Source organism: Festucalex cinctus, chromosome 5 (assembly GCF_051991245.1).
Source record: "Festucalex cinctus isolate MCC-2025b chromosome 5, RoL_Fcin_1.0, whole genome shotgun sequence".
Lineage (NCBI taxonomy): Eukaryota > Metazoa > Chordata > Actinopteri > Syngnathiformes > Syngnathidae > Festucalex > Festucalex cinctus.
In genome coordinates this window covers 20699253-20725546 of record NC_135415.1, presented here as the reverse complement: position 1 = coordinate 20725546, position 26294 = coordinate 20699253, and the positions used below count along the sequence as shown (strand labels likewise).

Genomic DNA, 26294 nt, shown 5'->3' with positions numbered 1-26294 from the left:
TTTAATTTCTCCTCTCGTCGTAAGTACCGATACCTTCAAATATGGCCTGGTGTCAGCCCAATACCGATACCTAAATTGGTACTGATGCAGCCCGATTTTTTTTGTCTACTTGTGTTCTACCTTGTCTGCAAACCATCCTGCAGAGGAGCCTTTGTTATTATGGCCGATAGTGATCTTCCTCACTTTCCCCAAGTTGGCCGCTTCAATGGTGAATTTGTCCTCCGTGCCTTTTTCAAAGTTGTTTTTGTCTGTGTTTAGTAGCCTTTCCCCTAAAACAAGTCAACAACAACAAAAATGTAAACCTGCTTGTAGTAAATTACACTACACATTTTTTTTTTCTTAAAAATAATACTATTTTTTTCTAAGAGATAATAGAACAGGAATGCGTACCATATGAAATCAGCAGTTTTAATATATGGCCTAATATTCAACCACTCTTTGATTCATTCTTCTTACCTGTATCTCCAAACTCTCCAAAGATATTAATGAAGACATCAGCATCAGTTCCGCTACCTTTTATATCTGCAGTGAAAACGCTGACCATATATTTATTATCTGTAAAATGAAGAAAACATGATAGCATGTATAATTTCAACTGAATGTGAGTATAAAAAAAAGATGTCAGTGTTTCATACATTTGGGCATATCCATGGGGTCCGAAGTGCCCAGTAAATCTCGAACAAAAAGGCGGTCTCCTTCCGTTTTACTGAGCCAGTTGTTACAAGCAAAGTAGTACCTCAGGTGAGGCCTGATCACATCCGTCACCACCACCCTGTCCAAGAACCAGCTGGCGTTCAGGCCCGTGTTGTCGTGCTCAATCCTGAAGTCAAACAAGGCACAATCTATTGCGTTGACAGCGATCATGACACAAATTCTGTTTTGACCTACCGTATCTTCTTCAAGGAGCCAACGTTGTGGGTTCGTATCCTAAACACATCTGTTTTGGCTCTCTCGAACGCAGTGCGGCTCCTGAAGAAGGGGAACGAATAGCATGAGGCAAAATATAGAGGGCAAATACACTTTTCAATCATCATAAGACAAACATACCTTTTCTCTGTGCTGTTAGGGTAAAATAAAGGGCACAGTTTAGTTCACTGGAAAGCAGTAATTATCATAAGTTAAACTAGGTAATACATTTAGTGTAGCACCTGGTAGCAAGCGTAAATCAGTTAAAATCCCCTTTCTGAGAGAAACTCACTTGCTGGCCAGATGGACTTTGGGGGTGATGCCGAATTCTCCAAAGAGAGTGACAAACACGTTTGCATCTGTGCCAGCTCCTCTTTCATCGCCCGTGATGGTTACCACTTCATATACTGAGAGGTTGAACAGACGAGAATGCGTGCGTTATAGAAAACAGGAAAAAAAAGAAGATATTTATTGTTAAGGTGTGTCTTTTCCCACATATACATATACGAGACCTGGTTCTCACGTCATTTTCTTCGATTTGGTAGTTTTGCTTAGACCTGTTTCCTGTGTTTTGCTCTCATTGACTATCAATGCTACTTGCTAGCTTTCTGCTAGCTTTTCCCGCTCTTTTCTCAGAGCTAAATGTTTTCCATGCTGAAATAAATTCTGATAATGATGTTCATTATGTACATTCCATCTAGTTAACTTATTTAATTGTTCTGTCTATCACCATATATAGCTGACATATAGTTCAAGAAAGATACATTATTTGTAGTGTGCTGCAGTGGTTGGGAATGAATGCTTTACTTGCCTTGTAACGCTGACAGTAAATTGTGTTGACTTCGCTATCAACATTTTGCTAAAATAGATGTAGTTAGTCGATACATTTTCTCAGTGTAGCTTTACCAAGGACACGTTGCTAAAAAGTATGATAGCCGCACAGTATGCTCTCCATCACCTTTTCTCTGACAAAATTGATATTTAATTGCCTCTGAACTGATGATAATTTGTTCTAAAAGTGGTGTCAACTCAAGAACTTACCTTTCTTTTTGTGGTACTCATCTTCATAGTTCTCGACCAGCTCTGCCTGGTAATTGCGAAGCTCACTCTCATAGATTTCTACATAATTTTCCACCTTCTTCTTCTTCCCTTTCGTCTTCTTGCTGTCCTCATCACTGTTCACAGATTCTTTCTTCTTCTTGTCCTTTTTTTTCTTCTTCCCTTCCTCATCCCCAGCTGCTTGTTCCTCCTCTTTCTCCTTCTTGGATTTTTTATCCTTTGACCCCATCTTGTCTTTTGAGGGCTGACTTAATGCTTTCTCAGTGGTCACAATCACATCAGGTAGATTGCTCTCTCTCTTTTTACCCGTAGAGTTGTTGTTGTCTTCATCATCTGTGATCTGCGACTGATCGCTGAGATCATCCCTGCTGACTGCTTTGCTTTTCTTTTTCTTAACTTTGTCTTCAACTTGCCCTTTTGTCATGCTGCTTGTTGACGTGTCAGAGCTGTAACCTTCTTCATCACTGTCCTTGTGCTGCTGCTTTTTCTTCCGTTCTCCAGACTCCTCTCTCACCTTCTGACTTGTCCTCTTGGGCTTCAGACGCTGATTCTCCGAGTCCTCGTCATCCACATCTTTGGTTTCCTCCACCACAATCTGCTTTGTTTTATCTTCTTTGTGGGCATCTTTAATTTATGTACTACCCTGAAACTGATTCCTGTGTGTTGCGGTGAAACTTGATTAAACTGACCTGTGACTGTGCAAGAGTGCCCCACAGGTCTGCACTTCTGACTGGAGCTTCCTGGTCTGTGTTAACTGGCAAACCAGGGGGAAGATGATAGACCCCCTCACAATACAACACATAGTGCAACCTCATTAAAAACAATAATCTTTAATGATGTCACGTGACTGAGGGAGCGCATCCAGCTTCTTAAGTGTCAAGAGAAAAGATAGAAAATTAGATTAGGGGTAATTGGAAAAAAAAAAATACTCTTCATACCACATTAGAGCGTACTGGTTAGAGATTAAACTGTATGTAATATTACCATTATAGTGGCCAAAAAGATCATGGTTATCTGTATTAAGGTATAAATGAAGGAAATTGCCAAAAGAGATTAAACACGCTAGGGTAAATGCACATAAAACTATTTTAGGCAGTCGGCCTAAATCTCTCAGAAACACTAACGAAACTACATAAAATTGATAAATAGATAAATAACTAAATCACGACTAAAGTGCAATGCTTTTCAATGAGCGGAGAGCTTACTTTCACCAGTCCGGCATGCCTCCAAAAATTTTGAACACCTGACAAAGGAGTTTTTAAGACTGAGGTTTGATTCCGATGTAAATAATTATAATTGTGTGTTCTGTGAGGTGGATGTAGAAAACCTGAACCATGTTTTCTTTCATTGCAATACAGTACATTCCTTCCGGACTAATTTGAGAGTTGGTTACAAAAAAAAAAATATTGATTTCTCCCTGACAGAAGAGTCTATTTTGTTTAATGTGTTTCAGGAAGATAAGAAATTACAATTTGTTTTTGAATGTTTGCTTGCCTTTAGGGAATTTTTTTTATTCACAAGTGCAGATATTTCAAAACAAAATTGTGTCTATTCCACAGGAGAGAAAAAAAATTCTACTATTTTATAAAACTTTTAAATTGTTTATGGATAGAAAAGCCATTCATTTAATTTCTTTATTGGAAATATTTTATTTGTTATAGAAAGTCCTCTTACAAATATAATTGCTGTTGTTTATTTTTATTTTTTATTTTTTATTTTATATTTGCCTGCTATTGACTGGCAACCAGTCCAGGGTTTACCCCGCCTACTACACAAAGCCAGCAGAGAAGCCACCCCCGCGACCTTTGTGAGGAATAAGCTGTCAAGATGGATGGATTTTATATTTGCTTGTTTTTTTTTCTTCATTTTATTTTCTATGTTCAAATCTATTAACGTAATAGTTGTACATTCTGTAAGGTAGTTGTTCCCTGGTCTCGGGACCAGTTGCAGCATATCGATAGATTCGAAAGTAAATTTGTTTAAATAAATAAATAAATAAATAAATAAATAAATAAATGTTTTTTAAGCGAATTCATCGCTTATTAATAGTTATTTTAGTACATAAATTGAGGAAATTCTAATTCGCGAATGTGCTGTAGCAAAATGAAAGCTCGCTGTCACGGTTGTACGACGTACGTCTACGTCATCAATCCGCGCCATGTCTTTGCCCAGTGAAGTGATGTCTGGGTAGATGTGAATTTAACGTTATATTTCGTTTCCTACAGCTCGTGTTTTGAGTGAATTAAAAAACATGGCTGCGGCCGTAACTCGTGGTATTAGTAGGATTTTATCGCGACAGACGGGGTAAGTCTGACGGAAGGCATGGCCGTTGCAGCTAAGGTTATTCAGTGCACAATTGCTTCTGTAGCTTGTTTGGCCTGACATAATGTCTTTACTGTCGTGTGTGGCTTGTTAGTGGTGTTTTGGCAGAAAATGGTGGCGTTCACAGGCCTTGGTTTACCGCAGTGATGACAGTAAGGACGTCTGCTCCTCTCAGGTAGGATTTTATATGACATAAAAACACGTGTGGCGAAGAAGCCTAGAATTTCACCGAAAATCAAGACCAGTGTATTTATAGCGAGATACAGTCTTAGCTCGAATTATCTTCTCCTGAATGTAATGCAATACCTCAACAAGTTTTTGTTGCATGTCCTTTAAGTGCGGAGCCCAAAAAGAAGAAGAAAGTGGACCCAAAAAGAGACCATGTGGTGAAGGAGAGGCTGAAGAAGAAGTTGAAAAAAATGGAGAAGATTCCACCTGAACTGATCCCAATCGAGGACTTCATCACGCCAGTCAAATATTTGGATGACACCAGGTGCAATCGTGTTTCTCCTTGCAAGTCACCCCCTTTTCACACTTGTGTGATAATTATGTGTCAGAGGCTTCTTCAGCATCTTCACGTTACACCTATTGTCGTCATCCTGTACAGCAGATAATAAAGGTTCTGATTTGGTGGCAGTTTATGCTCAAAATTTGTTTTTAAATTATAACAATATGGAATTCAACCAGTCTTCTTATTTAAGGTTTCACTGTACTGCCTAACAGTGAATTTGTTGTTTTTGCAAAGGGTCCGCTCTGCTCCCAGCCTGTCATTTGATGAAAGCGAAGGTCGTGCGCTTCTGCTGAAGGAGTGGTGTCGATACAAACATGTAATCATCTTCCCATCAACAAAAGCAAAAAAAAAAATGGGACCTCACACATAATTTGTGGGCTACATGTAATTTTTTTTTTTTTTATTTCCCCCCCAGGAGCAGCACTTAGCTGAGATGCAGGCCATCGAGCTTGCCCTCGAAGCCCAGAAAGAAGCACTGGAAGAGCTGAAGGCTGAATCTAAGGAGCTTTACCATGCAGCGCTGGAACCAGACCCACTCCTGTTCCCCTTCTCCCACAAGGGCCCCGCTTACACGCCGCCAAAGACCAACTACGAAGCGCCCGATGGGAAATACACCGACATCACTAAAGTCTACACGCAGTGATGAGCAGTGTATGAGTTTTTCTTTTGTTTTTCATAGGTAAAGAACAGTTGTCATAAACGTTCAACTACTGGATCAACAATATGAAACAAACATGCCATTCAATGAGGTTGAGCTTGTCACATTTGTTATAAATATGTTTGGTTCGGTTCGTCTAATGGACTGAACGGAACTCTTCACACAAAAACAGCAATAAGGAATCACCTGAGTTAAATTCCCAAGTGTTTTGTACACAAACAGTCATTCATTTGTGACATTTACAGTACAGCACTGTGCAATGACAATAAAGAGTCTAATTTTTTTTTTTACACCGTCATTTGTCCATGGCGGTTCAAGAGTCCTGAGGTTTTTCATAGTTAAGGGGAAGTTGCCAGTCGCTAGGTGGGACTCGTCTCAGCTCCCACACTGGGTCGAACTTCCTCTGCTCTGCTACTCGCTGCCGTTCGCTTCTCTGCAGTGCTTCCTGTAACCCAGATGGGAAATCTCAATAAACAGTTTAATCACACTATAAAACTTACACTCATTTATCCCCCAAAAAATGTCAACCTACCAAAAACCACTAACAATTTAAAAGATCACCCAACACAGACAACATGGCTTGAATATCAAGAAAAATGAATGGCACGTCTCGTGAAAAAATACTTTCACCTTCGCCTCAGCGCTCATGTTCTTCTCATACGCTTGACAGTTGTAGTAGTCCTCTTTCCACTGCTGGCAGGATGGAGAAGTACCATAAGTGTAGTAGTGATGGAAACGATTCCACAAACTCTTGCAGTGTTTGTATTCACTCCAGTAGTCGCTGCAGGCACGTGGTGTCTGCAACACAAAGAAAATGATTTTTTTTTTTTTATTTTTTTTTTTTAAAGTGCTCTATGAAATTGCTTGAACGATGAATAGAACAGCCATGATTATTTATTGCAAAAATCCAGTAAATTAACCCCTAAAATTAATGTTTAAATGTATGAGGTTTTTTAAAGCAATGGCAAATAAGATATTCAAATTGAAACATCTACGTGGAAGTCTGTCTAGAAAGACATACATTAAGAAATTAAAAATCTCTTAGAAAACTATCAAGAAAATATTTGACTTTACGGACGTCATGGCTAGTAGCTGACGTAGCAATGTTAGCAAGACGAACATACCACCTTGCCAATTTACAGTTAATACATTATCATTAACAGTAGGCAATAATATAGACGGACAATGAAGAACACCACTACCTCAATAAATAGACGTTAAAGTACGTCAGTGTGTATTTTACCCTCCATCGGCTCGCTTCAGACTTCTCCATCGCTAGCTTGTTGGGCTAACGACAGATGCGTTCACTTACGCTTGTTTTCTACAGCACTGTTTCATGGTAGACAATGTAAAACTATTGTATTGCTATTTTGAATATATTTAATTAAATCTTCAGAAGCTTTTCAACTATCTTATGCGTAATTTGTACCACGTATCTTATATGATCGGATCTAGAAATATCGAATGAATATTACCAGTTGTGGCGTTCTGCTTGTGTGAAATAAGAAAAAAGGACAAGGTTACGCAAATAAAGAGAGGGAACTTGTATTATTCAGATATAAAGTTGTATAAAAGAAAAAAATGTCAGAATAAGAGTTTAATTTTAAATCGTGAATTTCAAAATTCTTACCCAACTCTAAACACAACAGTGAGAAAAGCAGGGCGTAACGTCCTCCATCCATTTTCTTGACCGCTTATTCCTCACAAGGGTCGCGGGGGATGCTGGCGCCAATCTAAGATGGCTCTGGGCAGTAGGTGGGGGACACCCTGGACTGGTTGCCAGCCAATGTAACGTCCTCCGTTTACGATAAAATGTTAAAACACATCAGTTCTTTTGCAGTTTATGAATACGATAGGACTGGCAACTGTACTTTAACAATTCTTTATTCATCTATAAATAAAGAAAAAGAAAATACTTGTAGATCGCTACAATAAGCCAGGAAAAATTCAAACATCTCACAAAAAAAGTAGAAAAAAAAATTATATTGCTTCAATTTTGTCGCAATAATGGGATTGCAATAGGTATGAAGTGGACTGCAAATATTTGACAATGGAAAATAGCAGGCAAACGTAACCTTCAAGTAAGAGGCAATTCAAATCCAAATAAATAAAGATACTTCAAAAGTGAATATTGGTCATGTTGTGGTAAAATAATTCAAACCAACTACCAACACATTTGGGAGTACAAAAATCACTGCTGGCAGCAATTTATTGGCAGCAGCTTCAATTGAGGAAAAAACTAACAAAACAGGAACTACCCCAATTGTAAGTACAAGCCCACCTCCACAGCACAACCGCAATTTCAAAACATCCGAGACGTCAACGTCCCAGTGCACCTGAAAGAAGGTTTTCACTTTTGCAGGTGTAGGTGACAATACATGTTGCGTGTGTTTGTGCACGAGCCAACAAGTCACTTATTTTCCGGAGCCCATTATGGCTTTCTGCCCTTCTTGCGTAATGATTGTCCTTCACCGGAGAAGGCGATGAATCTGTTCATAGCGTCATCCTGAGAAGAAAACCAAAACAAAAAGATTTTGATTGCAAATTCTTTAGATACAATTCACATTTTTACTGTAATGGGCTGAAACATTTCACAAGACTTACATCCTCAGGCATTCTCCTCGGCTGTGGTCTTGAATTTCGGATGAACGTGATCCGGCCTACTTTGAACTCGTAGTTGGGGATACCTCTGCATGACGACAAAAAACAAAAAAACAAAAACAAAACATGATTGGCTAAGTGTTTTTTGATTGGTTAATTAGTTGATTATAGACAGAGTCATAATATGATAACTCTTGATGAAATAATTACACTACATTTTTGACAGTATTGGAAGGCATCTTTGTGTACAATGTTTACACTTCTATTTCCATTCATTCCTATGGGAAAAATGTTTCAGAAGAGTGTTCGACCTTAGACGATTACATTCTATTAGCCACAATTTTGTGTGAAATCCTGTCTGTGATTGCCAAAATGCACAGACTCCAATAAAGGATCCTAAACTACCAGCACCCACTTCAAGTTTACATTAAAAACAGTCTGCTTGAACCTTATGATGTCGCTGGGGCCCAGAGGAGCGGGGCTGGGCTCGATCCCTTTGGTTTTACCATCCAAACGATTGCCGGAGCCAGTGAAGGCCTGAGGAGAACACGCACACACATTGTCATCTAGATGAAGACGTGAACACGCGCGTCATTAACGATTACTTACTCTGAATCGTGTGTCCATATCGGCATAAGTGCTTGGATCTGCATCATCTTCCTAAGGTAATAAATAAAACAACCATTTTGTGGAGCGAATCCCGAAAAAACGAAAAACAAATCACAAGCAGGCAAGTTGAAATGTAGCACATACGGTCGTTTCTTCCTGGTTGTGAGAGCGGCGTTCAGGCTCTTTGTAACCCAGCGGCGCATCGAAATCCACCTGGAAGTGACATCACATGTTCAAAGTGGCACAGAAGCAGACTTTAATACACTGCATGTTTAAAAAAAAAATAAAAATAAAAAATCATACTTACATTCATGTCACACTCTATGATGGATACCGCTTTGTCTGGCTTGGTCTCCATTACTCGCAGCTCATAAATCTAAAATAAATTATATATACAAACCGGTATCTTTTCTTAGTGGACCATGATTAGTATGACAAGTGCACACAGAACAAAACCAGCTCGGGGGAAAAAAACAAAATAAACCTACAGTCGCCATATTTACACAAATGTTATTGAACAATAACAGCACCTCTAATATACACTTCATTTTTACTACTGAGTTAGAAAAAAAATACCAGATAGTGCCACCTTTAAAATGATATCTGATATTACAATGTAGATGTGAAGTGTTACTTTATATTACAATATTATGTTGTAGGATGCATATTTTTCTTATTAAATATGCTGGGGAAAAAAATAAAACTCAGTTTAAGTCATACCTATGTTCGAATATCAGGTGTTTGTGATATATATATATATATATATATATATATATATATATGAAGACACCAAAATAATTTAAAAACCTTTTCTGCCATTAACATAAACAATCTTTCTGAGTGATCAAGTAAAAATAAACTAAAATATTTTTTTTTGCGCAAGTATGCACACCCTGATAGCAATAATATTTAAACTGATGCCTCAACACGCTGTTTTTTTTTTTGTATCCAGGTATTACTTTGGCGCCATCTTGTGGAATCTTGGTGTTGGGTTTAAATCAGTTCTGTTTTTTTTTGTTTTTTTTCTTCACGTTTAGCTTGTACAACTGGTTTTGTTGGTACTCAAATGCAGTTTGTGCATAATCAAAAGTGAAACTGAAAGCATGTTTCTGCTTCTCCCTGATGCAGACACTAACAGCTGATGTACTCTACCAATTATTTGTATTCCCTAACATTTATTATTGAGTTTAAATGACAAAAAGGTCACCGTTTGTGTTCATTATTTGCAGATTTTCAGAATTCGCAACACGGGCTAATCCTAGTTCAACGTACATGAATTATTTAAGAGTATTTACCAGCCACTTTATGTATTTATGACCAAACTATGCACACATTACATCCCTTTATCGCAACCCCTCCGAATCACATCTTCAGTATGAGAAACTTGGAATATTGTACATGTCCTCATAAACATAGGCATGAATCTGTGTACCTTTTCATTATAGTTGATGGCTATGACATCCCCAGTAGTCAGGCACGCAAAGTTCCTCAAAGCATTCTCCAGGCTGAAAGAAGGCACAATAATGATTTTCATATCATTATGTAGAAAGGATCACTTGAGTGTTGTGCAGTATTACTCCTTACACTGCTTTTGGGTTTGTTATGTCCAAAAAGTCTGGACTCTGTGGCTGGAATTTGGAGTAAGTGGCCACCATGAGGTTAACGCTCTCAACCTGGACTAGACCACCTTCCTCCAGGAGCAGATTCTGCATCATCTGATGAGCAAATGAAGATAAAGATAGGAATGTTTTTATATGATGGTGGTCCTGACTTATCTGCATCACTCAGTGTTTCACGACAATTCTCTGAGTTTCTCACCCAGTGCGGCAGATAGCAGATTCCCTCATCTGCCACGAATTCCAGAACACCACAGTGTGTCATTCTGTCTGAGTTCTTATTGGTCAGCTTGAACAACATCGGATAGGTGATATTAAGTCTGCCTGTACAGGTGGATAACAGAGTCGGTAATTATAGGAAAAGCTTTTCATTTCATTTAGAAAAGTTGCATAATTGCTTACTGAGCTGGTCAAGTGCTGAAGGTGGCATTATGACTGAGGAGAAATAAATGAGACATGAATTAAATATGGTATCAATATAGTGGATACACAAAGTGAACACACTACACCATTCTAATTTCCATCTCTTAAGTTATGTAAAACTTAAATAAAAAATGTATGCAGTGCATACATGTTAGGGGGGGAGGGGAAATCATACAATACACTACATAAGTGTGCACACCCAAAAACTAGAGATGAAACTAGGGGTGTGAGTTGCCTAGTACCTGGCGATTCGATCCGTATCACGATTCATAGGTCACGATTCGATTCGATACCGATTAATCCCGATATGAATTTACAAGTTGATTGTTGTGACTTTTTAGTCAAATTTAGAAAATACCATTCAGTAAACTTGTACATGCACACTGTAAGATTTGTATGAAAATGAAATTATTTATTGATCTGAAACTTCAGTCAGTGGCCCACTGTATTGAACAAACAGGTTGTAACCTTTTCATGTTTGAACAGCACTGAAATAAAATATCAAGGCTTAATGTTCCATTAATATAACATTCTTCCATGCTTAAGGTGTGAAAGGTAGACGTTTTGTTGAATGTTTTTCCATCAAAAAAGGATGTTAAAAAATCGATTCGGCTGCCTATTGAATCGATTCGAGAATCGTGTGCTGTAGTATCGCGATATATTGCCGAATCGATTTTTTTTAACACCCCTAGATGAAACTGTGACAAAATTATCATGGTTATCATCTAAGTGTTACAACAAGAAATGTGAATATTTACTGGAACTATGACTTCACTATTTTGTCGAAACAGTGTTTCACATCTTTGATGAACCCAAGCCACACACATTTTACATTAGCAAAAAATCTCATGGCACACCAAAGTTGCCACGTAAAGGGAATGCATGGCTTAGTATACAACTTTTAATTTTTCTAGATGTCACTGCAGGTGGCTGGCATAGGCAGACCATCAAATTGTTTTGTTTGAAAGTAAACTTCAACTGGCAGTGGCATAAAGTTTGTAGCCTGTTGTTTTTGTTCCAAACTCCTAAGCCGGTTCTTTCATAAGTCAAGCTACCACTGCATTGCCTGTTTTCTGGCAACTTTCTTTGTCAACCCACAGACACACATAGCATTTAAGATGATCATGGTACACCATGAGCAGGTTGCGGCTTACTTTTGCCTCCCTTCTCCACGTCGGAGCGGTCGTTGGGACCGGCCAGCATCGACACAGAATAGCATCGGTACTGTGTGGAAAAGCGGTTCTGGAAGCCACGAGGCATCGGATGGTCGAAGACTTGGAAGGAAAACTGTGAAAGACATCAAAATTGGTTACGATCCGCAACACGTTGTAATGGGAAAAGAAATAAAATAAAAATGGTGGTTTGTTGTCGTTAAGTTTCATGATGACGGTGCGTGTTCGGCTGTGTTGTTGTTCGTAGGGTAGCTAGCTTAACAGCGCCGAGTTGCAGTTTTGACGGCTTCAGATGAAAACATCTATTACTTACCATGTCAACGTGGTCGTCTTTGTTCCCTCGAAGCGCCTAAAACAAGAATACGCGCTTGTGTTGAGCTATTTTGACATTTACATAGAAGCCGAGTAAGTACTTCCACTGTTGTCTTCCGCCCAAACCGGAAGTAAGGTGAGGTAGGCGATGACGGATGGGGGCAAGTTGGGCAACCAATCGTATTCGTTCAAATTCTCAACCAAACAAGCGAAATCCCTATTTTTGTTGCTTTCAATGTTTATAGTGTGATTATCTGACCAGTGCTATAGCGATTATACAGAGGTGGCAAAATTATTCACACTTGGTGATTTTTTTTTTTTTAAGTGACAGAGCATATACGCATGTAAATATATGCTAATTGTGGGAATGCTTTCATTCCCACGTTATTCGTATTCTTTATTTTACTTATCGTGGATGATGAAAGCTATGATGCTTAAGATTTCCCACGTTATTGTGATTTTTATTCTCCACACTTTTTTGCCGCCTAACAACTCCCACGTAATACTTTCAAATTTAAACTAGCTTAAAAAAAATTCACGCTTACAGTATTTGCACAATTTAACATTTAATATAAACTTTTTCCCATTTAAATGGGACACTCATTGTACTTTTTCTAAGTATATCACTTTCCACGCCCACTTCCATATATATAACTTATCATCATTACCAGGTGTCTAATACTGCTCGGTGGCACAGTTGGTAAACCGCATTGTCCAGTAACCAGGAGGTTATAATTTCATAATTTATCTCTCAATTTGTTTCAGCATTCCCAAGCAATTTCTCCAGAAATTGCACTTAATCTAGTTCCCACACGTAATTCGACTGTTTTACTAAAGTAAACATTTAAAAAAATGCAGACTTTGAAATGTACAAAAAGGACAAATGAATATTTTATGCAACACCATTTTTGACAAGTTGTGAGACCAAGGTGACTCAAAAAAAATAAAATTAAAATAAAAATAATAATCCACTATAATGTTCAATTAAGAGACGTGACAACATTCTCTCCTCTAGGCTATGGGCCATTAGTGGAAAAGCCTTACCAAAAAACAAAAAAACAAAAAAAAAACATCAAGCCCAACTCTGGGAAAATGTTATGATCTGATGAGACCAAAATCGAACTGTTTGGCCAAAATGTCATAAACGCAACAGTGCCTAACAGTCATCAAAAGAATATACAGTGACTTGGCAGCAACATGCTCAGGTTTTTTTTTTTATTTATTCATAAAATACATAGACACACGTTAATATTTTTAATAAGTCTTATGAAGACCAAATCAGATGTACATGATTGATACTCTGAATTGAGGTACACAGAGCTTATATAATACAACAAAGTGAAAACGGTCATTCCTTGACAACCAGTGGATGAATGCAGGGCTTCTTTCGTAAGTTGGCCTTCAGACTGGAGGCCAACTTTTGGCGACATCCTGATGCATGGCCTCAGGTAGCCACTGGCAGTATGCAGACAGCAAAACTGTGGAGAAGGAAAAAAAAAATCAAGGCGAGGCAAACAGATGATAAAATCAGACAACCAATTCTTGGCAGCTATATAAAGTTCATACATTTATTGTCAGCCTTCCACACGGAGAGGAGAGCGTCTCTGCAGTCAACTCTCTGCGACACCAGAGCTCCCAGCACAGCTTCTGTCCTGGGCTGCAACCTACAACACAAAGGTGTAAGTCAGTTTTGTTTTGTTTTTTTTGTTTTTTTTAATATATGTCTGAGTGTATATGTATGTATACTGTATATGTGTGAGTGACTGACTTAGCCCATGATTTCATCATGATGGAGGGGTTTGACAGCAGATGGCTCCTGTAGGCCTTCAGTTTAGGACATACCTGCACAGCACACATGAAAACTCACACTATAGACCACCTCAAAGGCTTAAACGTCACCTTTACATTAATTGCTAGGGTCTGAATAGCTAAACGCATGACAACACACATAAATAATATATATCTTAAAAAAAAATACAACAAAGCATCTGATGTTAGATTTTCCATATGAATACAAATATTAGCCATATTCTGTCCTTTATTAAATTCACTCCAGACATTTTCACTGAAGTTTTACTGGATTTTGACTGATTTTGCGAGGTCCACAGAATATTCTGTTCTATTGCTATAAAAGCATGGAACCTACCAAAAGAAAGATTAGTCTCGTCTTTAATCAGTTAAAAAAAAAAGTAAATTTTTATCTGTTTCCATTTTGAAGCAATTAGCATTAGAATATTATATAAGTCATCAATATTCACAATGCCTGGTGAAAACACTGACAAAAAGAGCTTGTTACAACATGGCCTTGATTGATCTCTTATACTCTGCTGCCACCTGCTGGCCGTATTTTTGTAATAACTACCATTGCTTTAAGGGACATCTTCATGGCAGAAGCTATATCAAAACCTTCTGTATGCGCTATCATTAAAAAAAAATAAAAACAAAAAAACGTATAAATACGTTTTTGGGAGTGAAGGAAAGTATAATTTTTATTTATTTTTTTATGTTTTTGGGTTTGAATGAGTGAACTATGTGTATTGTGCTTGAAATCAATCAATTCTGTCTGCAATACCTGTCCATCTAGAATAAACTGAGCAAAGAGTTTGTATCTCTCCAGACCATCGGGATACTCCATCTCCACTGCGGGAAGCTGCCAGGCCACTCGGACTGCAAAACAGCAAATTGGTGTCAACCGAGGACGAAAGCCACAACACGCAACATGAAGGGCGACGTCATCGGTCCCAGCTTACAGAAGGTGCTTGAGCGGTGACACCTGATGCTGCCCGTGGAGGTGCAAAACCACGGCGTCGGTGACTCCAGAGGAGGGCCAAGATGGCAGTACTGAGGCAGGAGCTGAGGAACCCACTCGGCTTCGACGGCGGACACACCTGACGGGAGCACAATAATCAAATCAACAACAACTGAAATAATGCGGTTGCACAAGTGTGTACACCCTCATACCTATAGAAGTGGTTAAATTAAGCAATCACATTCAAACTCATGTTAAATGGGAGCACACTCCTTTGCTTTCTAGTAAGCCAGAAGGTTTTGTACTAACATTGACTGCTATATGGAGCTGTTCATAATTCTCTCCATCTTGGCAAAGGCCCCTGTTTCAAGTAAAGGCCAGAATGTTACACCTTGGTTTCACAAGACTATAACACATTTTCCATTGTGTTCAGGAGATGTTGCTAAGGTCCAATCACAGGGCAGGACTTAGAAGAACATCCAAATTTTGGTTCTGTATATAATATAAAAAAAGTAAGTGCACTCACTGACCTCTCATGTACATCTTAGTGGTCTCCATTATCTCCTGGTAGACGACAAACTGAGGCTGCGTTTTAAACAGCGGCGAGGTCGGGTGAATGAACACCGGGTCGTCAATGAGAGGTGTCTGTGGGGAAGAAAAAAAGGGTTGAAAATGCACCAGTGTTTCCAATTATGCTTATCCAAGACTCACCTTATAAGCGTCCTTCCATTTCGAATCTAACAATTCCTCCGCCTGTACTCTCCTGGCCAGATGGTCGCCGAGGCCCGCGAGAGTGATCTGTCGCAAGCAGACCACCTGGTGCGCTGTAGGGGGAGACATCTTGGGGTCGACGAACACGCCCATATCGGGGCACACGCTGTTTACTGGGGAGAAATATGGTATGATATCGTGTCTTTATGTCGCACTTTCACATGGTCATATACACTGACCTGAAACCACATTATGACCGCTGGTGGAATTTATTAAATTAGAACATCTGCCTTTCTGTCAAATGGCATTTTTGGCAATTTTCTGCCTCTCTTCCTTTTTTGGACACGTTTTCTGCCTTTTTTTTTCCTCGCAATTTTGTGGCCACTTTATGGTAATTTTCGGGATTTCTTATTATGTTTTTGAACATTTTAGAGCTACTTTTTAAAAAAAAAAATTCTGCCTTTTTTTTTTTTTTTTTTTTAAATAAATGTTCTGACATATTGGTATTTCCAAAGATATTTTATGATATAATTTCCTCCTTTCTTTTGTTTTTGGACATTTTATGGTTACTTGTTGAACATTATCTTTTCTGCATTTTTTATTCAATTCTCTGACATTTTTGGCAATTTCATGGTAACTTGCTGCTTTTCCTCTTCCCTTTTAGACTTTTTTTTTTTTTTTTTAATTTTTAGGTCATTTCTAAAATGTTTTCATTGACCTTTCATCTGTAAAAACAATTGGATGGACAATTTTATAATATTTAACTATATATATCTTTTTAATCTAAATCATTAATTAATTTCAGGAATAGTTTATCTAAAAAATGAAAGAAATATGTAATAAATAAATAAATAAATTCTACTAATTTGTTGAGGGAAGAGCCGCAGGTTGAAGACCTCTGGTATAGATGAACTAAAATCAGAGTGAACTATTTCATTTATAAATAGCTTTTTTAATTTTGATGATCATAGTGTACAGATAACAAAAACTCAAAATTCACCATCTCAAGATATTATGACAAAAACAATCAAAAAGAAGTTCCTGTAGAAATTGGGTAGGAAATGGCTGTCTCAAAAGTAGTTCCTAAATTCAATTAATCTGAATATTAGTTCTTTAACTGAATTTTTGTCTGCTATGTTTGTTAATGTTCTTGCAGCTGCAATTGTGTATAATTGTATGACATTAAAGTATGATGCACTACATTTGAGCACCTGCATTGGTGAGTTGACTCCTGAGTCGACGGATCTCCACCATCGCTTTGTACCTCAGGCCTTTCTCCTCGCAAAATGCGGGCGTGCAGCCGGCGAATTCGCAGGCGCCGACAGCACCTGACATCATACGGACACACGTGTTATAAGTTTCAGGCAGGTTCTTGCCAGGAATACCACCGGAGACAAAACTTTACCCAGCAAGACCATGATGTCACCCAGCATGAGCGACGACCCTTGCCCCGCCCACAGCCTCCTCATTTGGGCCATCCGAGCGCGACGCTGGGAGAGCTTGGAGCTCTCGTCTTCGCTCCCTGCAGGCCTGAACATAAAAAAATAAAAATAATAAAAAGGGGAACAAATAAATAAATAAAATACAATAAAAAAATCACAAGGATGACAAAAACTACAATTCAGGGGTTCCCAAACATTTTTGAGAATAGGCAGTCCTGTTTTCTTTGAGAAGCCCTAACTTAGCAAATCGATTAGTTTGCGCTCCTTACCGGTTGAAGTCTTCAAAAATCTCCCGGACTGTCATAGCAGCGACCACGGCGATGACGTAGGGCAAGCACTCCTGCTGCTGGCCCAGCGCCAACATTTTGGCATAGCGCGGTGCTACAGGGAAACAGGCCATAGCTCTGCCCAACGGAGTTATGGGGCAGCTCAGCTTTGCCCGCTGCATCTCCTTCATCCTGGAAGAAGGCACCGACGTTTCAAAAAACAGCACATTTTCAACATGCAAGGACATTTCAGGAAGTAAATACTGCATACTTAAAACCCATAAAAAACAATGGCTTCAAAATGAAGATGAACGGTGGCATCATGGGCAATTACCGTGCAAGGCGAGGTGGTTCTTTGAGAGCTCCTAAGGAGAGCAACAACTGTTCTGCTGCCACGAGAGCCTCAGTAGAAGGAGGAGTAGGGAAGGGGAAATTGACCACCTGCAGACCGTACATGTGAGTATATTTACATTTACGTATTTTGCAATCAGAGTTGAGGTGACGAGCTGCGACGGACCTTCTCAATGTTGAGGTCCTTCATCTGCAGGACCAGGTCGTCCACAGGCCTGCGAGTGATCTCTGCTTCTGAGAATTGACTGAAGTCACCAAAGACTGCAGATGAGTACAACCTGCAAGCAAAATATCGTTTTGAATCCGTGTTACCCAACCTTTATTGATAAGCCAAAGCACAAAAGGCGGTGCCTTGACTTACAAGTTTAAATTCATTTTGTCTCATAAGTGAAAACACATGCAGCTAAAGCTAAACAATAGTGATGGGAAAATGAAGCTTCATGAAGCATCTGCGATATTTTTCGAGTCTTGGTTTAAAGATAAAGGCTGGTGCAGGGGTCAGCAACCTTTCCTGACAAAAGAGCCATTTCAGGCTAAATAAATAACCAAAAATCCGTCTGAAGCCGCAAAATGTTTGAAGACTGTAATGAAGGAAACAGTGTTAGTCTAATGTACTGAGGGCCCAAGAGCTAATTATAGCTGCACCAGAACAGAACAATATGCAGCATCCAATACGTAGAGATTCATTTTCTTAAACCTTCCGTCTTCGATTTTTATTATTATTTTTTTTAAATCTTTTGCCAGACTTTGTTTTTAATAAAATTTGAGATGTTTCTGCTTGACTGTCAAATTTCTGATTGCAAATTTTGTAGACATTTTATGGTAATTTTTTTTTTAGGATTGTTTTCTTTTGTTTTTGGACATTTTAAAGCTACTTTTTAAATGTTTTTATTTCTGCCTTCTTTAAAAATACATTTTCTGTGTAAATTCTATGGTAATTTTTAGGACTTTATGGGCAATTCCAAAGACATTTTATATATTTTTTGGGGTGATTTCTTTCTTTTTTTGTGTGTCTTTGTGTGTTTGTCTTTTTTTATTTATTTCGCTGACATCTTTGGCAAATTCATGGACAATTTATGGAAATTTTCTGCTTTTCCTCTTCCCTTTGACACCTTTTATGGTCACTTACTAGTCTGGACATGTTTACATAATTTTAAAACTTTTTTTAATCTATGTTTCATCTCTCTATCTGACAATTTAAACATTTGAACTGACATTTTTGGAATATTCAATTATTCTTTTTTTTAAAATCTAGATCATTAATTTATTTAAAGAATATTTAATCTAAAAATAAACATGTAAAAAATATTCATTTCTACTATTTTTTTTTCAGGGATCCACAGGAGAGGTACGAACACATGTGGTTCCAGAACCACAGGTTGCAGACCCCTGGACGAATGCAATGGAAATTGATTACATTTCCACAGTGCCATCTAGAGGAGTAAAAAATGATCACAAGTGCTTCATGAAGCTTCATTTGTCCATCACTGTTAAACAACATCATCATTCTAAACTACTCTGACCTATAACAATGTCCTGGCTCTGTCCGTCCCGCTCTGCCCGCCCTCTGATTGGCTGCCGCCTGCGAGGTCCACGTGACCTTGAAGGACGACACGCCCGTCACGCGGTCGTAGAAGCGCTTCTTCACGCGGCCGCAGTCGACCACGTATTTGATGCCCGGGATGGTCAGCGACGTCTCTGCTACGTTGGTGGCCACCACACACAGACGAGTGCCAGCGGGAGGGGGCCTGAACACCTGCACACGAAAACCTTTGATTAGTTAAATAGAAAAACATTGCAAGGAAATATACTCTTCATATGATACATGTAGTGTAGATGATTTTGCAGAGCTTATGCTACAAGAGTAAAGATACATTAATTTGGTTACTATGTTCACCTTGGCCTGTTGCTCAGGAGCCAGCAGAGAGTAGAGGGGGAGGACGTACATGGGGATGGACGGGTCAGCTTTCTCCTCTATGGGGACAAAATGCAACCTTGTTAATATTTGATGTATTTCACGCCTCTCAAGAGTCGTGAAATGAGCAGCGAGGCTTGCCTGTGCCGCCAGGATCGTCTCCAATGTCCAAGTCGGAGCCTTCGTCCTCGTCCTCTGCTATCCCCGCCTCTCGGTCCTCGTCTCCTTCGTCCACAGGCTGGGCGGAGTAATTATCCAGGTCGATGCGAGGCAGTGACTGCAAGCGGATCCGACGCAATGCTTAATTATGTAATCATCCATCATTGTGGTTGAACGCCAGATAACATAACAGATAACAACATACAATGCTCTTCTTCTGTTTAGCCCTCTTGAACCTGTTCACCGCTTCCGAGGTTTTGGCTTCGTCATCACCTGAACAGAAAAATTGTCTCAAAATAAGCCAAAACTTTTATTAGGTTTGAGTTGCTTTAGAGTGAGCCACTTACCAGTGTCACCCTTTCTGAAGGGGAAAGCTTTCCTCAGTCGTCTGCACAGGCTGTGAACCTCCGCCTGGCCGGTAAGAAACACCAGAATGCCCCCTGAAGCATGGAGAAGGAAATTGAGTCCACAACTGGAAGCACAAATCTCCACTAGGTGGAAGTTTTGACTTAAATTATACTCGAATTCGGACCAGCATGTCAATCGAGTTGATAGCAGCAAACGAGTTCCCGTTGGATTTGAACTTCCGCTTCTAACATTGACGGCACCAAAAAAGCCAATAACCAACAAGAATTTTACCTCTGGGCACATTGCGAAGCGGGAGTCTAGTTAATGTAAGCCATTTTAAACTAAAAACAAAATATTTGCCACTGTTAGAGGAGGAAATTTCAAATTGAACCGGAACATGTTGGCTGCCTTCGAAACGCATAGGGAACAGTTAAAACAAAAATAAATAAATAAAAAATCCTTAAACAAATGTCCATAAATAAAGTAAATATAAAATTTGATTAAATTTTAAACTATTTTTCAACTATAATACAGGACAATTGTACTTGCATCGTAATAGTTGTGTCATAAAAGACAACTGAATTCCATGATGATACAGTGGAAGTCTGCTTGCGAGGCAGATTGACAGAGCACAGCCGTGAGTAATTGACATCCCCTAAAAGTTGATTTGAATTGATAAAATAATAGTTAAAACCATAAATATTCAACATATAATAATTGACATGGTAACTGTTCGTTGTCTCAATACAAAACTACAAATTCAGTACCATTTTGCCACATTACAGAAATTTGTAAATAGGCAAGTTATTCTGTGAAAAATACAGGATAGGTTTAAAAACAAAAACAATCACAAAGAGGTGAATTTACAAATGATGAATTGCAAATATGTGAGGGTCCGCTGTATTTCATTTCCCAATAACATGCCTCTCTAGTAGAAAAAAAAAAGAAGAAAATCATCGTTTGTGCACCTGAAGGCAGCATACGGTGGATCTTGCAAGTCTTGTGAAACGCCTCCCCAGTATAATCTTCCAGCGGGGTACGTTTGTTGAAATGTATGGTGACAGGAAACTGGCGAGCGTCCACCTTGATGATTGGTGGAGGTGTCTTGAACAACTTCTGGTTGTCGGTGAAGTCCTCCACACGCAGAGTGGCCGACATGACCAGCAGCTTCATGGGCAAACCTTTCTGAAGACGCACAAAACCATTGGTTAACGTTAACACTACATACAATTTTTAAAGGTAACACACAAACAATGTAGGTCACCTTGTTTCTGAGGGGAACTATACGAGAGAGCAGTCCAATGAGAATGTCCGTGTACACGCTTCGCTCGTGGGCCTCGTCTATAATGATCACGTTGTAACGTCGCAGCAGAAAGTCCTGACATGAGAAATTGGGAAATCTCAACTTTTGCTGAAATGAGGAGGTCTTGAAGGCACCATATGCTGACGTTTAGTCAATTATCAAATGTTACTAATTAAACCATGGATAAAAAATGTAATGTAGTACAATTTTAAAAAATAAAAACAACTTTCTACTGTACCTTCTGGATCTCCTTCAAAAGTACACCGTCCGTCATGAACTTGATCTTGGTCTCATCCGTCACATTGCCCTCGTATCGAATTTGATAGGACACCACGCTAAACACCAAAACACAGACATGACTCAATCGAGGGCATCATTTTAAAGCAGCCGAAGACCTCATCTGTGAGAATGTTACCGTGTGGGCAGGTTCATCTCTTTGGCGACTCTGTGCGACATGCTGACAGCTGCTACTCTTCTCGGCTCAGTGATGCCAATGATGCCTGTGTCACTTAGAGGAAACAACACATCACTTCCCCTTAACATTCAAATGTTTCCATCGGGATTGTAAACATCTCAAAGGCTGCATTTACGCAACATTTACTGAGGGCCAACTCACCTGGCGTAGCCGGCTTCGTAGAGAAACTGAGGCACTTGTGTTGTTTTCCCACTTCCTGTCTCTCCACAGATGATAACGCAGGGGTTTTCTTTCACGGCCTCCATGATGACCTGCTCCTCGGCCAGCACCGGCAGCTTCAATCGAGCCTCCTAAGCCACGAACAAGATCGGCAGCTGACATGGCCATACATGAATAATATACTAACAAAACCTCAACTGCCATATACGTGCTTGATGTCCACTTTGATGGCCAGTTTAATGGGCTTTTGTGGAAATTACTGCAGTGAACATTTAAACAAAGCCAAAGGTGGCCACAAATTTTTGCACGTGGACAATCATAAAAAGTGGTTTACTGTTTCAGTGAAAAACCTGTATTTTTGGTGATCTGTCAACCGGGATGAAGACAGCCGGCTGTGACGTCTTCATCACGTCATTGGACATCGACTCCCCAGTCTGCTGCTGGTCTTTCTTCAACTTCTCTTTTACCTCCTCACAGGTAGGACTTGTTTGCTTACACTCACTCGTCACCGGGGTTTGGTTAACTTCACTGTTTTCTTCCTCCTCCTCTTTACAGTCATCATCATCATCATCATCACTAGTTGAGATACCACTAGTATCATCTCCCTCCTGCTCTTCCCCATCCTCTTCTTCTTTCCATTTTCTCTTCCTGTTGGCCCCACTGACACTGCTGATCTTTGGTCCAGAAGCTCCTTCTATCACTTCATCAGGTGAGCTGAAAAAGAGAGAGGACAAAGTATCAACAACCACCCAGGTGCACTGACCCTTTAAATATTTAATTATGACACACACGTCTGAATAATTATGTTTTCTATGGAGGAAATGAAATGAGCTTAACACATTGCATTGCAGTGTTATTGAGCGACTCGACTTGAATGCAAGAAACAAAACAAACAAACAAAAATGCCAAGGTGTATCCCCACCACTAGTACTTTCTCGCTCCTCATTTATTTTCCTAAACATACTCTTTAGTGTGGTAGAGCTTCTCCCCCATGCCCAGTTTTGACGTGGTGTAAAGGAGCTGTAGTTCAGACTCTGGAATCTGCACCTCTGCCAGTCGTGTCAGGATGTCTGCTCTCTACACACAAGACAATAATATTCATGGGAATCAGAAGTGTGAGAGAACAGAGAACATTTCGGGATGGGAGTGCAGCCTTTGTCACCTGAGCTTTCTTCTGCTTTCTCTCCAGCACTTTTTGCAGCTCCTTCTTCTGCTTCTTGGTCAGAGGTTTCTTTTTGGAAACAGGAGTAACTGCGGACTTCTTATTTTTTGCTTTGGAGGCCGGGAGCACCAGTGCGTTGCTCTCGTCGACGCCTTTCAGTCTGGTCACATCTACGGAATAAAATGTTTTAAAAATAAATCCAGCTAAAGCGCGTTGGTAATGTCGTTTTCAGTCACCTAGTTCTACTACAATATCAGTCGTTTCTCCGTTTGTTGGTTGTTGAGGTTCACTCTGTTGTCTCCCTTTCCAGTTATGCTTCTTTCTCAGTTTGCCCATCTCTACCTAAGAAGGGGAAATCATCCATGCGCGCATAAATAAACCGTGCAATGCTGAACCGCGCTAAGTACAATAAAGGTTAGTCAAACAACTCGTGTCCAAAAATATCATAAAATGAACAAACCGTTTAGTTCCACGCAGCAAATAGTGTCATAGAAACGCACACATTTTCTACGGTAGCTTAGCTTAAACCTCACGTGTAAACAGGAGACAGTCCTTCATGTAAACGTATTCGTAATGAAAACGCTAACGATTCAAAGGTTCCGCTTCAAAGCAAACTCAAACCAAGAGTTTCAGACTCTAGAAAGTAGAAACTGGCCAAAAAGTACTCATCGTTAATTTTATCCAAGAAAATAATGTAATTGACTTATTCATATCTTTTAGAGTAACTTTGCAGAAACCTCGCATGTAAACATGGGTGAGTCCAACCGTCAAATGTGTCCGTAATTAAAACATGTACTCCAGAGAGGTTCCGTTTATACAAATTACCAAATATGCTAGGATTCTTTCCCCACTGTTGTCCAAAATGAAACCCAAATTATATTGCTTCCTGTTTAAAAAAAACAAAACAACAACAACAACTTATATGTTGACACATGCTTTCCATTGTTCATTTGCATGTTAAAAACTGTGTTTTTACATTTTAGTAAATATGAGGCTTGAAATTTAACAACAAAACAGTTGAGGAAAACTTGAGGTTCAGTTAATGTGGCTTTATTAACAATACAACAAAAAGTGATACAATTCCCACGTCTGACACATAAAGTGACCCACTTTAAACACACGAAACACAGGACAAAGTGTAGGCTAGGCTAAATAAGCGCTTCAGTATTGCTCTACTTTTTTATTTTATTTTATTGTTTTTTTATTTTTATAAATGAATCAAAATTGTTTTATATAACCTACATTCCAAAACCATGCAATTTTAGTTCATTGAAAAGTTTAAAATGTCCAAATGTGTGAATGTGAGCTGGCATAGGTTCCAGGTCACCCAAGACCATAATAGGGTCAAGCACACCCCTAAAAAAAAAATAAAAAAAAAATAAAAAATAAATAAATAAATAAAATTAAAAAAAAAATAAAAAGCTTGCTACAGACATTTTTAAAAATACTTTAGCATTTTTTTTATTTTGTTAGTATTACAATTTTTGCATTGAACACAGCAATTTCAACTGCTCCTGTCACTTAAAGGCAAATAGACATTTTCCCTCTGACTCTCCCCTTCTGTGAGGCTCTCCTCCTTGGTCCTCCTGGCCTCATTGGAGAGCTTCTCAAACCTCCTCAGGAACACGATGACAGCAGCCAGCAGCCCAGCTTGCACCAGTACAAAAACAAACAGGAGCACCTGCGAAGTCAAAGCCAAGTCGCAGTACCAGTAGTGGCAGGAGTCCAGCACCTCCTCCTCAGTCAAATACTCCACCAGCCTTCCTCTGAGATGAGGAGGTGAGCTGCAGTTGACCTGCGGTTGGCCCAAGGGACTTCCGTCCGGCCGTCGTCTCAACCAGGCTCTCAGGTAAAGGACGCCACAGTCGCACGTCCACGGGTTTCCGTGCAGGGAGACCTGACGTAGGGAGGAGAGTTTGTCCAGAAGCCCGTTCGGGAGGGTTGTCAGCCGATTGTTGTGAAGACGCAGCTCGGTGGTGTCCGCGGGGTAGATGCTGGGGAGGTGGGAGGAGTTGAGAAACCTGCTGCTGCAGTCCACCTGGCTGCCATGACAGGTGCAAGGATGGGGGCACGCCAAAGAGCTTTGCCCTCCAAAGATGAGAAGACACAGAAGATGGAGCTCCTTCATCCTCAAGAATGACTGAAGAGAAAAACAAGCTCATCAGTCATCAATTTTTAGCATCAAATAGAGGCACTATATTGTGTTAATGTCGTGAAAAAAGTACTAGAGCAGGCCTATCTTATTTGTGTTTATGTTTATGTTTATGTTTATGTTTATGATGGGCTGTCTCAAAAGCTACAGTAACTCTGGATGCCGCAAACTATTCTTTGTAAATAGTTTAGAAATTGTGACTTACCGTCAGCGTTGTATGTCGTCCCTGTAGAGGCGTGTTGCTCTCGTCTGCTTCAAAGTGAGTGTGATGATGCCGGCTGGCCCTCACTGATAAAGACTTCCAACAGGATGCGTGCTGTGCACTATCTCACTTTATTTTCGCGCTAGTTCATCTCCTAATAAGCTGTTGGACATTATTTTATGACCACAAAAAATGTTTAAGTCAACATATTTAGAGGTTATTCATTCGGGAACAAACATGTTTGTCAACATTAGATTATGCAAATATTGTGGTTAGAGTGTGTATTAGTAGGATAACAAATTATCTTTAAAAAAATAAATAAATTTGCATTTGGAGTGGATCTCATTTTTTACACCAAGCACAACCTAAAAAAATGACTAACATTAAAATACAGTAGCATAGTAGCACAGTAACATGACCGGCAGATAAAATTTTAATTAAAAAATTGTATCAAATGATTCTTAAAGAGCAAAAGTTTCATAAATACAAGTGAAATGTGCTTTCGCAGTTATTATTATTATTATTATTATTTACCATGCCACTAGAGGGAGCCAACCATACTAAAAAATTAAAACAGGCAAATCATTAAAAAAAAAATATATAAGGTATGTCTTTTAAACAAGTAAAATCTCACATCTAATTAAAATTAAATTTTCACATTTTTCAAGACTTACAGACATTATTATGTGTGCCTAGTTTGTCAGGAAGAAG

General features: G+C 39.2%; 5 protein-coding genes across 7 annotated transcripts; 1 reads left to right on the top strand and 4 right to left on the bottom strand.

The window, feature by feature from the left end:
* Positions 1 to 3971: 3971 nt before the first annotated feature.
* Positions 3972 to 5746, top strand: mrpl40 (mitochondrial ribosomal protein L40). Its single transcript, XM_077522138.1, has 5 exons — positions 3972 to 4269; positions 4382 to 4462; positions 4625 to 4780; positions 5033 to 5114; positions 5214 to 5746. The coding sequence occupies exons 1-5, from the start codon at positions 4217 to 4219 to the stop codon at positions 5439 to 5441; spliced, it is 600 nt and encodes a 199-aa protein (XP_077378264.1). The 5' UTR covers positions 3972 to 4216; the 3' UTR covers positions 5442 to 5746.
* On the bottom strand, positions 5442 to 6770 carry c5h22orf39 (chromosome 5 C22orf39 homolog). The gene is made up of 3 exons (XM_077522140.1): positions 6700 to 6770; positions 6087 to 6254; positions 5442 to 5901 (listed from the first exon to the last, which is right to left on the bottom strand). Exons 1-3 carry the CDS (start codon positions 6727 to 6729, stop codon positions 5770 to 5772), a joined length of 330 nt encoding a protein of 109 aa, XP_077378266.1. The 5' UTR covers positions 6730 to 6770; the 3' UTR covers positions 5442 to 5769.
* A 552-nt stretch (positions 6771 to 7322) lies between these two features.
* On the bottom strand, positions 7323 to 12438 carry ufd1l (ubiquitin recognition factor in ER associated degradation 1). The gene is made up of 12 exons (XM_077522137.1): positions 12191 to 12438; positions 11860 to 11992; positions 10685 to 10717; positions 10485 to 10606; positions 10251 to 10381; positions 10099 to 10171; positions 8974 to 9042; positions 8811 to 8879; positions 8667 to 8717; positions 8506 to 8594; positions 8061 to 8145; positions 7323 to 7962 (listed from the first exon to the last, which is right to left on the bottom strand). Exons 1-12 carry the CDS (start codon positions 12191 to 12193, stop codon positions 7888 to 7890), a joined length of 933 nt encoding a protein of 310 aa, XP_077378263.1. The 5' UTR covers positions 12194 to 12438; the 3' UTR covers positions 7323 to 7887.
* Positions 12439 to 13058: 620 nt separating this feature from the next.
* On the bottom strand, positions 13059 to 23993 carry dhx37 (DEAH (Asp-Glu-Ala-His) box polypeptide 37). Of its 3 annotated transcripts, none has more exons than XM_077522884.1 (27): positions 23967 to 23993; positions 23466 to 23571; positions 23230 to 23399; positions 23032 to 23144; positions 22418 to 22781; positions 22050 to 22198; positions 21849 to 21941; positions 21672 to 21768; positions 21395 to 21508; positions 21099 to 21315; positions 20130 to 20222; positions 19988 to 20055; positions 19765 to 19900; positions 19606 to 19682; positions 19232 to 19464; positions 17875 to 17986; positions 17692 to 17798; positions 17361 to 17549; positions 17055 to 17179; positions 16861 to 16977; positions 15650 to 15822; positions 15469 to 15583; positions 14940 to 15077; positions 14762 to 14856; positions 13958 to 14031; positions 13756 to 13853; positions 13059 to 13667 (listed from the first exon to the last, which is right to left on the bottom strand). In XM_077522884.1, exons 1-27 carry the CDS (start codon positions 23979 to 23981, stop codon positions 13591 to 13593), a joined length of 3465 nt encoding a protein of 1154 aa, XP_077379010.1. In that variant the 5' UTR covers positions 23982 to 23993; the 3' UTR covers positions 13059 to 13590. The 3 variants fall into 3 exon arrangements, with proteins under 3 accessions (XP_077379010.1, XP_077379011.1, XP_077379012.1); XM_077522885.1 differs by lacking the exon at positions 23967 to 23993 and adding an exon at positions 23690 to 23960; XM_077522886.1 differs by lacking the exon at positions 23967 to 23993 and adding an exon at positions 23763 to 23960.
* Positions 23994 to 24677: 684 nt separating this feature from the next.
* On the bottom strand, positions 24678 to 25629 carry gp1bb (glycoprotein Ib platelet subunit beta). Its single transcript, XM_077522077.1, has 2 exons — positions 25587 to 25629; positions 24678 to 25369 (listed from the first exon to the last, which is right to left on the bottom strand). The coding sequence occupies exon 2, from the start codon at positions 25355 to 25357 to the stop codon at positions 24734 to 24736; it is 624 nt and encodes a 207-aa protein (XP_077378203.1). The 5' UTR covers positions 25358 to 25369; positions 25587 to 25629; the 3' UTR covers positions 24678 to 24733.
* Positions 25630 to 26294: the final 665 nt, after the last annotated feature.

Bases quoted from the DNA above. Each gene is read 5' to 3' on its own strand.
- ufd1l (XM_077522137.1), bottom strand. The intron at 10,718-11,859 runs GTAAGCCGCAAC...ATTTCTCCTCAG, and splicing joins CGTGGAGAAGGGAGGCAAAA to TCATAATGCCACCTTCAGCA. The intron at 8,880-8,973 runs GTAAGTATGATT...TGTCACTTCCAG, and splicing joins TCATAGAGTGTGACATGAAT to GTGGATTTCGATGCGCCGCT.
- c5h22orf39 (XM_077522140.1), bottom strand. From the start codon at position 6,729: ATGGAGAAGTCTGAAGCGAGCCGATGGAGG. The intron at 6,255-6,699 runs GTAAAATACACA...TTTGTGTTGCAG, and splicing joins CTGAAGCGAGCCGATGGAGG to ACACCACGTGCCTGCAGCGA. The intron at 5,902-6,086 runs GTGAAAGTATTT...TCTGGGTTACAG, and splicing joins ACATGAGCGCTGAGGCGAAG to GAAGCACTGCAGAGAAGCGA.
- mrpl40 (XM_077522138.1), top strand. From the start codon at position 4,217: ATGGCTGCGGCCGTAACTCGTGGTATTAGTAGGATTTTATCGCGACAG. The intron at 4,463-4,624 runs GTAGGATTTTAT...ATGTCCTTTAAG, and splicing joins AGGACGTCTGCTCCTCTCAG to TGCGGAGCCCAAAAAGAAGA. The intron at 4,781-5,032 runs GTGCAATCGTGT...GTTTTTGCAAAG, and splicing joins AAATATTTGGATGACACCAG to GGTCCGCTCTGCTCCCAGCC.
- dhx37 (XM_077522884.1), bottom strand. The intron at 22,782-23,031 runs GTATGTTTAGGA...TCTCTTTTTCAG, and splicing joins AAGCTCTACCACACTAAAGA to CTCACCTGATGAAGTGATAG. The intron at 21,769-21,848 runs GTAACATTCTCA...TTTGGTGTTTAG, and splicing joins GAGATGAACCTGCCCACACG to CGTGGTGTCCTATCAAATTC.
- gp1bb (XM_077522077.1), bottom strand. From the start codon at position 25,357: ATGAAGGAGCTCCATCTTCTGTGTCTTCTCATCTTTGGAGGGCAAAGC.